At 34.2% G+C, this 15,381-nt stretch overlaps 2 protein-coding genes across 2 annotated transcripts in view; one reads left to right on the plus strand and one right to left on the minus strand.

The window, feature by feature from the left end:
• Positions 1-15,381, plus strand: part of LOC141337871 (uncharacterized) — a 54,170-nt gene that overhangs the window by 5,296 nt on the left and 33,493 nt on the right. The window lies entirely within an intron of this gene.
• The window catches only part of LOC141338678 (uncharacterized), a 31,793-nt gene continuing 23,000 nt past the window's right edge, over positions 6,589-15,381 (minus strand). The window contains exons 13-20 of the mRNA XM_073844283.1: positions 12,134-12,307; positions 11,459-11,632; positions 11,195-11,368; positions 9,835-10,008; positions 8,994-9,167; positions 8,592-8,765; positions 8,106-8,267; positions 6,589-7,309 (exon numbers count right to left, since the gene is read on the minus strand). Of these exons, the coding sequence (XP_073700384.1) occupies positions 7,300-7,309; positions 8,106-8,267; positions 8,592-8,765; positions 8,994-9,167; positions 9,835-10,008; positions 11,195-11,368; positions 11,459-11,632; positions 12,134-12,307 (1,216 nt within the window). The 3' untranslated portion in view covers positions 6,589-7,299. The remainder of the gene's footprint in view (positions 7,310-8,105; positions 8,268-8,591; positions 8,766-8,993; positions 9,168-9,834; positions 10,009-11,194; positions 11,369-11,458; positions 11,633-12,133; positions 12,308-15,381) is intronic.

Genomic DNA, 15,381 nt, shown 5'->3' on the forward strand with positions numbered 1-15,381 from the left:
CATCACTTTCATATAATTGCAAGATATTTTGTTTTTGTGACCGTGTTTGCTAAGGTAAATGGAGATTGGTTTCATTCCTAAAACCTAAAACTGATTGAGGAATCAGAATTATTACCCAATAAAGCAGTAACTGAGAAGTAGGATATAAGGCACAGAACAGCAACAAATCCTACACTCATTGTCTCTATTTGTTTCTGCCACAGGATTGGCATCCCGAGCTAAGTAGGAATTACAGAAACTTCAGTCTAGATCCAATCCTTACGAAGATCTGAGATGGCCGAGCACCCAGAGAACCTCAAATGATGACAACCCCTAAACAGCACACAAAACTACCAACATTTACATTACAAGTTTAATCACAACATATAATAATTGCAGTTAACAGTGTTCACCGTCTGTTTGATATTAACTGCAATAACACTTTACTGTGCATTTTTGCCATACAGACATCAACAAGAGCTCAAACTAAAGAAACACAGTGGAGGATTTGCCAAATCTGTTTTGCCAATCATTTTATTTCATTCCATTTTAGAGCGATCATAACCTAACAATTCTGTTATTGTCTTGTTTTCAGAAAGAACACGTCAAAATTAAGTAAATTTTTGCTTAAAACAAGCTAAATAATCTGCCAGTGGGGTAAACAAAATATTCTCATTTCAAACTGAAAATAAGATTGTTTTGCTTACCCCACTGGCAAATGAGCAAACACTCACCTAATTTTCACTTTTTTTTTTTTTTTTCCTGAAAACAAGACAATTTTTACTTCTCTAAAAAAATGTTGATTTAAGAATTGTAAGATATTTGGAAACAAGACAAAGATTCTAAGTAAGAAAAGCATTTTTTGCAGTGTATGATTTACTTACTCATATTTTTCTCTTATTTAGGTCTTAAATAGAGATAATAAACATTAAAAAATACTATTTTGTATTTTACAAACCTTTTTATTGATACAGACATTTCACATGTCTTCAGTGCAAAGTAATCAACAAGAAAGAAAAACCATGAAATGATAAAAACTTCAAAATACTTTTAAATAATGTTATAGACTAGGCATGTGATCATACATAAAAATCATATGGAACTTTTTTTTTTTTTTTTTTTTTTTTTACAATTTTAATAATTTACAGCGTGTCTAAAGTCACCTTCCCCTCTGTTAGTATGCTTTCTCGCCTTCCAAAATGCACATTGAGGCCATTTTCAGAAAGCAATATTGTTCATTTTCCCAACTTGAATTCAACTGTATAAACTGTAGTAAGTGTCAACTCTCACTCCTACCTTTTTTATTTAAGTTTTTTTTTTTTTTTTTTTTTTTTTTTTATGTTTTAAAAGCTAAAGGTTAATCACTGAAAGAGCTACGGCTAACTTTGCTCAAAAAATTCCTCCCTGTTATGTTAGATCTATAAACCTAACAGGGTGGAAATTCCAGAACCCAAGCTTGGAGAAAAAAAGAGCGCTCACATAGAGCGAGCAGGGAGATATAAAAATATGTAATGCTGTTTTGGCGGGTATCCTCATATGCGCAGTCTTAAATTACGAGTTATATAACGTTATACAAACAGTTGTGAGGCAATGAGATGAGCAGCAGCAGGTCTTTAAGTCGCAGCAGCAAACAAAGGTATCAAATCTACAAAGGTACCAGAGATAATTGTAGCTATAATATGAACAAACAAACAAAGGCAAATAATGCAGGACACCTGGATTCTTCTTCTAATGTTTGCCGGCGTTTGTCAAACAGCTTTAGTTCATTGCCGCCACCAAATGGACAGGAGTGTGAAGCACAAACAAACGTGGGCTTTTACTTTCTTTCTGCCACTGCATTTTCTCCCTTCAGGATGACTATCGGAATTCCTATTTACCTCTGGATTCCAAACAGAGCACCAAATAGAGACAATTAGCGTAGCTGCTGTTCCTACCAAACAAAAATGATGTGTTTAACCCAAGCAAGAGATTGCTGATGTGCATTTGATCAGATATAACTGAAGCACAATGATTTGAGATACATTATGTGAATGCTTGGATAAAGAGATGACTCTAGATTTAAACAGAGAGAGTGTGTCTGAACCCCGAACGTTATCAGGGAGGCTATGCCAGAGTTTTGGAGCCAAATGTAAAAAAGCTTTACCTCCTCCTTTAGTGGACTTTGCTAGGTACCAAAAGTCCAGTGTTTAATGACCTTAAAAGCATGATGGGAGCATGATGGACTGTAGCGTGGTAAGCGAAGTTAGGTACGCAGGAGCTAAACCATTAAGAGCCTTAAAAGTAGTATTTGTAACTGAAACAGAACTTAATAGGTAGCCATTACAGAGAGCACTTACATCATGTGAAAGAAAAAAGAAAAAAAAAAAAAAAAAAAAAAAAAAAAAACTAAAAAGAGAAAAGAATGCATTTGTTTAGAAACCAGTAGCAGGTTTGGAGTTAAGTTTGTGTTTATATTAACCCCTTAAGCTCTGAGGCCATTTTTGCCTCACTCAATGTATTTTTTTCAAAGTGACACACAAAAATAATGATTCATAACATGAAGACTGTAGCAAGTAGAGTCTAAAGGTTGGTATTGTTTGATAAAAAAAACTTTCTGTACTTTCAAAAGGAAAAAAAAAAACTAATTTGGACATCCTTTAGCTGAGAAATCACTGACAAAACTGTAAAAAAGATTTGAGTGCTCAAGAGAATTTTTTCATATCTGTCTTATCTGACATTCAATATCTCTGGACAGAAATAAGAAGAATTTTGTTTTTGATAATGTTTCCCAAAAGGGGTCTTTTTGTTTAGCTCTTGACTACGTGAGTGAATGTGCCATACACAAAAATAATGACTCATAACTCCAAGACCATAGCAAGGACAGTTACAAGGTAGGTATCATTTTAAAACCTTCAAAATAGCTGTTATTAAGCCACTCATTAAAAAACCACAACTTGACCCCACTGAATTAATTAACTACAGACCAATTTCGAATCTCCCTTTTCTGTCAAAGATACTAGAAAAGGTAGTATCCTCACAATTATGCTCCTTCTTAGAGAAAAATGGTATCTGCGAGGATTTCCAGTCAGGTTTTAGACCATATCATAGTACTGAGACTGCTCTAATTAGAGTAACAAATGACCTGCTCTTGTCAAGCGATCGTGGTTGCATCTCTCTATTAGTGCTACTGGATCTTAGTGCCGCATTTGATACTATTGACCACAACATTCTTTTAAATAGACTTGAAAATTATGTACGCATTAGTGGTAGTGCACTGGCATGGTTTAAATCGTACTTATCTGACCGTCATCAGTTTGTGGCAATAAATGAAGAGGTATCATTTAAATCGCAAGTGCAGCATGGAGTACCTCAAGGCTCAGTGCTAGGGCCATTACTTTTTACGCTTTACATGTTACCCTTGGGAGATATCATCAGGAAACATGGTGTTAGCTTTCATTGTTACGCTGATGATACTCAGCTCTATATTTCTTCGCAGCCCGGCAAAACATATCCATTCGAAAAACTAACAGAATGCATAGCTGATATTAAAAACTGGATGGCGAATAACTTCTTACTGTTAAATTCTGAAAAAACAGAGGTGTTAATTATTGGACCTAAAACCTCCACAAGTAATGACCTAAAACACAGTCTAATACTAGATGGCTGCTCTGTAAATTCGTCGTCATCAGTTAGGAACCTAGGCGTCCTATTCGATAGCAATCTCTCCTTTGAAAGCCACATTTCTAGCATCTGCAAAACCGCATTTTTCCATCTTAAAAATATATCGAAATTACGACCTATGCTATCAATGTCAAATGCTGAAACATTAATTCATGCGTTCATGACCTCAAGGATAGATTATTGTAATGCTTTATTGGGTGGTTGTTCTGCACGCTTAATAAACAAACTCCAGCTGGTCCAAAATGCAGCAGCTAGAGTTCTTACTAGAACCAGAAAGTATGACCATATTAGCCCGGTTCTGTCAGCACTGCATTGGCTCCCTATTAAACATCGTATAGACTTTAAAATCTTGTTAATTACTTATAAAGCCCTGAATGGTTTAGCTCCTCAGTACTTGAACGAGCTCCTATCGTATTATAGTCCTTCACGTCCGCTGCGTTCTCAAAATTCTGGCAATTTGATAATACCTAGAATATCAAAATCAACTGCCGGCGGCAGATCATTTTCTTATCTAGCGCCTAAACTCTGGAACAATCTACCTAACACTGTTCGGGAGGCAGACACACTCTGTCAGTTTAAATCTAGATTAAAGACACATCTCTTTAACCTGGCTTACACATAAAATCATTAACACATTTCTATAATTCAAATCCGTTAAAGGATTGTTAGGCTGCATTAATTAGGTCAACCGGAACCGAAAACACCTCCCATAACACCTGATGCACTCGTTGCATCGTAAAAAGAATGGCATCTACGCTAATATTAGTCTGTTTCATTCTTATTCCGAGGTCACCGTAGCCACCAGATCCAGCCTGTATCCGGATCAGATGGTCACTCCAGTCCCCCGGATCCAGTCCGTACCCAGCTTAGAATATGGATCACCACCTGGAGATGACTTCAATAGCCGTGGATGTCAACCAGATGAGCTCCAAGGCGGATCATCAATAGAGACCTCGCCAACCTTGACGGCCATCGGCACTACACCACAGGATCCTGAAGAGTTCTCTACAATCAGACATTGGTACAAACTGTTTTTTGGTCTGGCCAGAGGAGAACTGGTCCCCCGACTGAGCCTGGTTTCTCCCAAGGTTTTTTTCTCCATTTCTGTCACCTGTGGAGTTTTGGTTCCTTGCCGCTGTCGCCTCTGGCTTGCTTAGTTGGGGACACTTTCCAGCGATATCGTATACTATTTGAACTGAACTGACGATGATATCACTGAATTTATTGATGAACTGCCTTTAACTGAAAATTGATTGTTACAATAATGCGTTACTTACACACTATTGTGCTGTTTAAATACTGTGCAGTTGCTTTGACACAATCTGTATTGTAAAAGGCGCTATATAAATAAAGGTGACTTGACTTGACTTATATAACTTTTTTTCAATATTTTTTAAGGGGAAAAAATGTTTGTGTTTGAATATGCTTGTGTTGAGAAACAAATGAAACACGCCAAGGGAAATATTTTATATCATTCTTATTTGACATTCAATATCTCATGAAAGAAATTAGGTAGGAAAAAAAATATTTTTGGTCATGTTCCCCAACATTTGTGCTGTATGTGAGTTCAATTTTGTGGTGATATCATGAAGTAATCAAACGTTACAGCATTTGGAACCAAGGTAGCCCTTCTTTTAGCTCTTTAAAGTTGAAAATGTGGTTTTGAATTTGAAGTAATCAAATCAAAGCTCCAAACAATTATATGTATTTTATTGTATTTGTTGAGACATTTCAAATGACTCTGACATATTAGAATGCATGGCACAAAAACATTTTTCATAAATTATGAAGAAAAAAAAAACTATTTATCTGCAAATAACAAAATTAAGCTCAAAACCACAAAAAAGAGAGAGAGAGGAAAGGTTTAGAGGAACTAGGCAGCACTGGTAAGGAGTTGATCAAAAAGGTTGGATGCATTCCAAACCTGAATGATACTATTATTAGAAGAAGAAAAAAAGTTATATAAAAATATTAAATATTCAGAAATTCTCTAGGTTTTACATTCTGCTTGCCAAGTGTTTAATAGAGCATTCCAGCTGATTTCTTAAATTCATGGATCTAGGTATTATTTACACGCATTTCAAACATGAGAATCTGCTGTAAATAATGATATGCTATTTTCCATGATCTGAGCATGTTTCATGAAATAACAAGCGCAATAAACATGAGAATGTTACAACATGTGCGTATTTGGAGTTGTATGTTATAATTTGATGACCGATAGATATAAAAGACTGATTATAAAATGTTTGATGTCATTTAATGGGAGTACTTTTTGAAAATAATGAAGTTCTGAATAAAAGAGTAAAGCGTAACTATAATCATTTGCCCTGTTGCGCAGTAGGAGAATCCTAAAGAGATATTACAATCTCTTTTAACAGAGAGACCTGGTCAAGATTGCAGCGGACATGAGATTTTAAACCTTCAGTAAATCAGTCCAAATCAGTACTTACCAAAAACAATGATTCCGACTTTCAACTTATATAATACAATTTATGATTTAATTTATATGGTTTGATTTTGCTTTAAAGTTGCAAAGATTAAAGTGCTAGATGTCTTAAAGGGACAGTTCGTTTAAACCTGTATGTTTCTTGTTTACTTTCAATCATCTGTTGAACGTATGTTTTGAAGAATGTTAGCAGCCGATCAGAGACACTGATACATTTCACAAAATATTTTCTCTAGTGTTTTTGTGTTTGGAACAACATGAAGGAGAGTAAATGAAGACATAATTTACTCTTTTTGGGTAAACTGTCTCTTTAAATACACATAATAGGAAGATTTCTGTGTTATATATTAGACAGAGCAGCACAGTTTCTTCTCAAACTATTTTAAAGATCACTCACAGTTTTATGTTTAATGTCTAAAATCCTGTAAGAAGGAGAATCCGTTTATGTAGCTTCAATACTTAAAACAGGCCAAAAATAATACTCAAAAAACAAAAACAAATTGTTTTAACTGTATGTATAATTTTATTTACATGCAGATATGAATGAATGTATTTGGCTATTTAGAGGAGAGTGAAAAACACAAATGCTGTAAACTGGTGAAAATGTTTAGTTGGTCTGAACTGATAAAGAAGAGACTCATTCAATATACTGGACATCTGTACATTAACAACAGACACACACATAACTAACAATATAAAATGAAATGGAATTACAGTGTGTACAAAATAAGATATAATGTGTTTTAAGATAGAAATTACACACTGTAGACTTGTTTTTATATCTTTTGATACATTTAAGTGCTGCACTTGACAATCACTTTTTGATTACAAACATTTAAATAGTTATGAATGAGTTTAATACAACTATTAATAAACTGAAGAGCCAGACAGACTCATCTGAGCTTCTTCATCCTCTGTTCCAGCTTTAAATTACACAAAAGCATCATTTGCTTGAATACTAAAGAAACATTAATTATTCAATATAACACACATGCTGCATTATTTGATTGTAAAGTCTGAGTCTCTTCACCTGTATGGATCACATTCACACATTTATCACACATTTCTTTCTCCTCATAGACACAGTAGTGAAGCTCTTCTGTGGATCCTCTCCTGATGTTTACTGCTGTTTTCATCATCTCAAACTATGATAGACAGCATTTACCATCTTTTTCTGAATCAATTCTATGAGGGACTCCTGGCAATGGATTTTAATCTACACTGTAAGGTCGAACAAAAGAGAGAAAAATTAGTGTTCAGTGGAACAAACTGCTTATCAGTTACTACTTCAGTTACAGTTTCTTTTAAAATTAAGTTACATTTACATGATCTTCCATAGATATTTCTAAAACAATATTTGTGTTTTAAATACATCTGAACATGAACATTCATATGTTTGTCTGTTTGTGTGACTCCTGTTGAGACACTATAAAGAGAAACCCATGCTAATGAGTGAACGCCAAATATAATAAACCACAAGAACAAATACTAATGAGATTTTGCCTCAAAACAAAAACCTTTCAGTTAAATGTTCCACTAGTTAAAGCTGTTTCTCCTCTAGTTTCAACATTTGTATTGGTCTCAGTTAATAAGTGAAAGTAAAGTAAGTGTAAAGTAATGTGACGTGTTGCTTGTCAAAGTAAAAACACACAAGAGACAGAGACATTGATCATGTGATGCTGGACGGCTGTGAGCTGAAGCTGGAATCTGCACTGATTTTACCAGCGTTTTCCTCCAATCTGACCAAATCTATTTCAAACTGGAATGATTCACTATTACTGATGTCATTAATAAAGCAGCTGTTGTTGGAGAAAGCTCTGACAGTCTGCTTTTGTTCTCTTTCCTCTGTGTTCAACATTTTGATCAACTTTACATTTCATTCTGACACAAACCCTTTGAAATAAAGCTTGATGATCATTTGATAATCTCCTTTCACAAATATTTGAAAGTTAATAGTTGTCCACATATCAGAGGTAATTGAAGATCTCTTTAATATCACAAAGTGAAGTTTACTCACATCAGTTTACAGTTTGAGTCTCGTAGCACATCAATGAGCCGCTGCTTTGAGTCTCCAATCTTATTACCACTCAGATCAAGCTCTTTTAGAAACTGCAGTGCTTTTGTGTTTGTCAAAGACTGAGTTAAAGAAGAAACATCTGCAATGCCACAGTCTTTTAGGCTAAAAAGAGACAAACAGAGGAAGAGAAGATCATCTTACAAACAAATCATTAAGGAGAAGAATTTGACACAAATATAATGTGAACCCATGAACCCACTCATCATGAGATATTGAGTATAAAGTGTTTTGGTTTAAACTGTTGAAGTTAAGTGTTTTTTACAGATACATATAAAACAGTATGTCTGAAACTTTCTTCAGATGGAGAAATGCCAGAAACTGCATTTCATGCAGCGCTACAAATTATGTGACAAGGGCCCATTGATTTTAATCTAAACAGTAAACTTTCATCTGACTGTAACTGCTGTACAGTATAATGATACTAACTGTAGTTTCTCCAGCTTGAATTGTGGGTTCATCAGTAGATCACTGAGGTTTTTCACTCCAGAGTCTCCTAGATTATTCTCACTCAGGTTCAGTTGTCTCAGGTCTGATGGGTTTGATTTCAGAGCTGAAGTCAGGATGAGACACTGTTTCTCTGTAATACTGCATCTATCCAGTCTGAACACAGAAAGAGAAAAGACAATGAATAAGTCAATGTAAAGTTTGTAAATGCTCTAGTTTAAAAATAATTCATTACGCTTATTTTACTAAAGATTTTTACAATTTAACTTTTCATTAAATATCATATTTAGGAGTGTACAGTCACAAATACACACAAAACTCTTAAAATAAACCGAACAGTAAACTAATAATACTGTAACTGCTGTACAATATAATGATACTAACACTAGTTTCTCCAGCTTGAATTGTGGGTTCATCAGTAGATCACTGAGGTTTTTCACTCCAGAGTCTCCTAGTTTATTCTCTTTTAGGTTCAGTTCTCTCAGGTGTGATGGGTTTGATTTCAGAGCTGAAGTCAGGATGAGACACTGTTTCTCTGTAATACTGCATCTCCACAGACTGAAGACAGAAAGAGAAAGAACAATTAATCAGACAAGAGTCAAGTTCATGTAAATGTAGTAAATGCATTATGAGTATGGTCACCACTATACAGTGTAATAATTAAAACATTGCCAAAAACCTTATTATATGACCATAAACAAAAACAGAAGAAGAAAAAAAAAGATTTACTACATCATCAGAGGAGAGAAGAGATGTTGTTGTGAGGGAGAAGGAAAGTTGTATAGATGAAAGATCAGGAGGACACATAAATTAGAAATACATTATGTGCACAGATAAATCATTTAATCAATACAATATTCCATTAAAAATAATGGTAACACTTTAGAATAGGTAACACCTATTAACTATTAACTATGACTTATTAGCAAGCATATTACTAGAATATTGGCCATTTATTAGTACTTATTAAGCACATAATAATGCCTTATTCTACATCCCTAATCCTACCCAATACCTAAACCTAACAACTACTTTACTAACTATTAATAAGCAGCAAATTAGGAATTTATTGTGGGAAAAGTCGTAGTTAATAGTTAATAGGTGTTACCTATTCTAAAGTGTTACCAAAATAATAACTGTCAACTTTAATTTCATGGTGAGTTTATGAAAGTAAACAGTAAACTTTAATCTGACTGTAACTGCTGTACAGTATAATGATACTAACTGTAGTTTCTCCAGCTTGAATTGTGGGTTCATCAGTAGATCACTGAGGTTTTTCACTCCAGAGTCTCCTAGTTCATTACAGCTCAGGTACAGTTCTCTCAGGTGTGATGGGTTTGATTTCAGAGCTGAAGTCAGGATGAGACACTGTTTCTCTGTTATACTGCATAAAGACAGACTGAAGACAGACAGAGAAAGACAATGACTCAGATCTATGATGATCATCAGTAAATGCATATATTCACTAATACACCAGCAAAATCATGGAAACTTCTAACATATGAATGAACAAACCAAGAGAGGAGAATTTGAGGATACTAGTTCCAATCCAAGTCTGGACCCACCCTCAGTCAACAAATAAGTCAATTTTACCAATGAAAATTATAATATAGAATCAATGTAAAAACAAAAGTAAAGTTAAAATTATATGATCTAGTATTTTCACATTTTTAATGGAAGAATATCATCATATTAAATATTTAAGCTATTTAAGAGTGTAGTTTACAATTTCTAACTATACTAATATACTAAATATTAGGGCTGTCAGTTTAACACATTAATAAGTTCTTAAAACGTATGTGATTAAATATTTGAATGCAGTTAATGCACTGACTCCATCCCCAGACCTGTATGTCATCTTATATTTCATATAGTTAACAAATATGATTCAGGGTAACAACTCCATAAATGCATTTATGCGGAAATTCAACATGTTTGTGGAAAAATGCCCAGTATGAGTTTTTGTCTCATATTTATATCACAGGATAAATTATATTACATAAGCAGGGAGACCAGTAGCTACTGCACGAGAGCTGATTATGACCCAAATATCACACGCTGTAAAATTTGATTACAATTTTACAATTTGTATTTTTATTGCAATATTACAGTTTGTAATGCTAACTTGATACTTTCTCATTTAACACACAAAAATAATCTTTTGTGGGTATTTTCACAGTTACATTTATTTAGCTTTTAAATAATTACATGTTTCAATTAAGCTAATAAAAAAAATGAACCGACTGACAGCCCTACTAAATATGCATTTCCCTTGATAAAAGATTTAATTAAATATAGCATTAGTCCCCTATAAATATAACTGTCAGATTCATCTGTCATATGTTAGACTGCTTTTTTATCTGTTGTCACTTCTGTTTGTTTCACAGCAAAAATATCTAATTTCAGCAAGTTTCATGCTGTTTTTACAGATACACATAAAAACATAGTATTTCTTAATCTTTCTTCAGACCGAGAAATGGGAGAAAGTGCAGCGCTACAAATGATGTGACAAGATCCCAGCGGTCTTAATCTAAACAGTGAACTTTAATCTGACTGTAACTGCTGTACAGTATAATGATACTAACTCTAGTTTCTCCAGCTTGAATTGTGGGTTCATCAGTAGATCACTGAGGTTTTTCACTCCAGAGTCTCCTAGTTTATTCCCGCTCAGGTTCAGTTGTCTCAGGTGTGATGGGTTTGATTTCAGAGCTGAAGTCACAGCAGAACAACCTTCACCTGTCATTTCACAGCCACTTAACCTACATTGAGAGAAATAAGAAAAGTCACACTTCATTTCAGTTTCATTTAAATAAAACACTTTTTGATTCTTGTTTGTGGATGTTACTGACCATAATCTCTTCAGTTTACAGTGTGAATCCTTCAGTACGTCACATAAGTCATTCACTCCTGTGTTTGTTATTTGATTCCAGCTCAGGTTCAGTTCTCTCAGGTGTGATGGGTTTGATTTCAGAGCTGAAGTCAGGATAAGAAACAGTTTCTCTGTAATACTGCATCTCCACAGACTGAAGACAGAAAGAGAAAGAACAATGAATCAGACATGTTGTTAATGTGAGTTAAATTTATCATGAGTAAACACCATAAAGTGCAATAAATAAAGTGTTGCTAAAGCCTGAAAGCAATAGAAGTAAATGAATAATCATACAGCCATGAACTAAAGCATTTTGTGATCATATTTTTTTCTTATTGTGATGCATGTCTGAGTGAAAGGTCAGGAATAATTTTTTGATGAAAGCCAGGATAATTGTTGTTTGCTATTGCTCTGATCTCATGTGACTGACAGAGTGAGAAGAGAAGAAATGTTTTTGTGAGTGAAAGGGGTAGTTATTTTCATTAAAGATCACAAAGATAAATTATTTTAGGAAATAATGTACCTGGATAAATCTATTATAATAAGCACCAATATATTTATTTAAATATATATTTGCACAATTTTGATTTCATGCTTTTAAGAAACTAAACAGTTTAATCTGACTGTAACTGCTGTACAGTATAATGATACTAACTCTAGTTTCTCCAGCTTGAATTGTGGGTTCATCAGTAGATCACTGAGGTTTTTCACTCCAGAGTCTCCTAGTTTATTCCAGCTCAGGTTCAGTTCTCTCAGGTGTGATGGGTTTGATTTCAGAGCTGATGTCACAGCAGAACAACCTTCATCTGTCAAATCACAGCATTTTAACCTGCATCGAGAGAAAGAGAGAAGACAGCATAAAACTTACCTATTAAGCTCACCAAAAATCAACATTGAGACATTTTTTAAGCACGTTATCGGTTTCAGCACAAAAAGCTAAATAAAATAATCTCTCAACCAATAATATTACATTTTATTTCAAATGACAAAAGCATTTCAATTAAGATAATTAAATGCAAAACGTCTGGTTGTGCCTAATAATTACATTTTTGTACAAAATCTGAACTGTGGCAAAACTCTCATACCCATCTCCTAAAACCAAACTATAGAAAAGCAGAAAGAAAATGGGAAAAGGACAGTCTGCTTATCCCTCTTCAAATGTTTAAAGACTCTCTTACATCTTACCAGACTGCTAAGTCTGTGAAAGCTGCACAGACTTTGATTTTTTCTAATTTAATTGAAATCACTCCAAACCTAAGGTTGTGTTTTCAGTCATTCAATCTGCTGCAAATCCTTTTTTTAACACCTTGCCTGTTGCATCTAATGCTCTCTGTGAAAGCTTGAGATGTTTTAGTGAAAAAATGTCTAACTTAAAGGGATAGTTCACCTAAAAATAAAAAAAATTGATATTTATCTGCTTACCCCCAGGGCATCCAAGATGTAGACGACTTTGTTTCTTCAGCAGACCACAAACAGTGCGCGTACACGAGTAACGAGCCTGAAGCTAAACTCGTGCTGATGACAGAAGGACGTGGCTGTGTATCAAAGGTTAATAATGCTATAAATTTAGCTTAGTTTCTAACAAAAAACGATTGTTTTGTGTCTTAGGACATCAGTGTATAGTCACGAGTCGCAGGGTGTAATTTGGATTTGCCTGTGCATGTTTTTGTTTACTTTTAAAGGTCTGGTGCCCATCCACTCACGTTATAAGACTGGCAGACTGCACTGGTTTTCTTTAAAAAAAACTTTGTTTGTGTTCTACTGAAGAAACAAAGTCACCTACATCTTGGATGCCCTGGGGGTAAACAGATAAACATCAAATTTTCATTTTTGGGTGAACTATCCCTTTAAGAATTAGCATCTGCTCCACTTTAACTTTAACTGTCTCTTCAATCATGCCATCTGCCTCTGCCTTTTTGGATGCTTTTGAACCCATCATCCTCCAGGAACTGAAGGAGGTGACTGACAAGCTTAAATATTCATTCTGTCTTAACAATATCATTCACACGTGATTTTTTAAATTAATTATCAGTTCGATTTGGCCAGGTTTTGTCACTCCTCTGCTCAAGAAACCTTCACTCGATCCTTCTGTCCTAAACATTTTGTGGCCAATATCTGTCTTACCTCACTAAACTCTTTGGTAGTTATAAAAGCAAATGTTCTGAAATGGTTTCAGTCATACCCGTCTGACAGAAAGTTTTTTTTTTTTTTTTTAAGTACAAGTAAAAATTAGAGTGATTTTTTTTTAAAGAGTATAGTCCCTCAAATCTGCTGAATTCTGAAAACTCCGGCAATTTGATAATACCTAGAATATCAAAATTAACTGCGGGAGGCAGATCCTTTTTATTTTATATAGTGATCAAACTCTGGAACAATTTACCTAACATTGTTTGGGAGGCAGACACTCTGTCAGTTTAATCTAGATTAAAGACCTCTTTAAAGGATAACTATTGCCAAAATGCAAAGTGGGCTGTTTTTTTTTTTTACTGTAAACGAGACAAACTTATATCTAAAAGCATAATTACGACAAACGAGCCACTTTTGAGATTTAGTTTTGTGGTCAGTGGCCGGTGAATGGGAGAACTAGGGTAATATTTGAGCGTTTCAAAATCGATATTTTTACAACACTGAGAAGGCTCGACACACCATTTTACCTATCATTTAACCCTTAGATATATTATTAACACTTTTTTTCATTAATAAAGTACATTTATGATCTAGCATGCATAGTAACGATTTGCAATTAGTATGTAATTCCATTGTTAAAATGATGAAAGATTAAAAATGTTGTTTTAATTTTAGTCCCATTGATCAAAATACAGTATAACAGATATTGCTTTCAATTCCAGATGACAAATCTTGTGGATTTGATCATTTGGATGGAAAATTGCTAAAAACAGTAGCTAATCAGCTCACTCAACTAATTTGTCATATATTTAATCTAAGTTTGCTTAGTGCTGTATATCAGAATCTATAGAAAGAATCTAAAATTATACCATTACTTGAAAAGGGAAAAACTGATTTTTCAGGATCTAATTTTAGACCATTAGTATTCTTCTTATGTTGAGCAAGCTCTTGGAGAAATCATTTTTAAGCACATTTTACAATATTTTAGAATTAATGGATTACTTACTAATGTACAACATGCTTATAGACCAGGACACTCCACAAGTACTGCTCTTATACACATGACAGATGAATGGCTAGCATGTCTAGATGATAAGAAATTAGTCAGTGCTGTTGTAATAGACTTTACAGCAGCTTTTGATGTTATTTACCATGACATTCTTATTGCTGAACAAAAATTTATGTTTTTTCACTTACAGCTCTTGATTGGATTGAAAATGATCTTTCTAATAAAAAATGAGTGTTTCATAATGGATCTTTCTCAGAGGCTAACAATGCCTGTTGTGGTGTTCCACAAGGAAGTTGTGTAGATCTATTATTGTTTTCGATCTTTATAAAGGATTTACCATATGTTGTTGATAAGGCAAATATATTTATGTATGCTGATGATTCTACAATGTTTTCTGTGGCACATACATTAACTGAGAATCAGGAAAATGGACGCCCGCTCCGTCCACTCCTTCACCACAGATACTGACAGTTTATATACAAGAGCATGTCAAGGGGAGGCAAGTGGTAAAATAATAGTTTTTATTGATTACTAATTTTAATCAGTACATTATAACTAAAACAATACCTTAAACATGAAAAGAAACTGAATTTTATGATCTGAAATTTCTTAAACTGGTGAAACCCTGTAAACGTATCAGTCCAAGGATCCAGTATGTGTTCATATAGTAAGTTCAGAACAGCTCTAATATAGAGAAAAGATTGCAGAGAGTTACGTCCAGGTCAGTTAACGTTATTCTTTTCAGCGTGGATTTGGCTTAAAAGCAC

This window comes from Garra rufa, chromosome 7 (assembly GCF_049309525.1).
Source record: "Garra rufa chromosome 7, GarRuf1.0, whole genome shotgun sequence".
Lineage (NCBI taxonomy): Eukaryota > Metazoa > Chordata > Actinopteri > Cypriniformes > Cyprinidae > Garra > Garra rufa.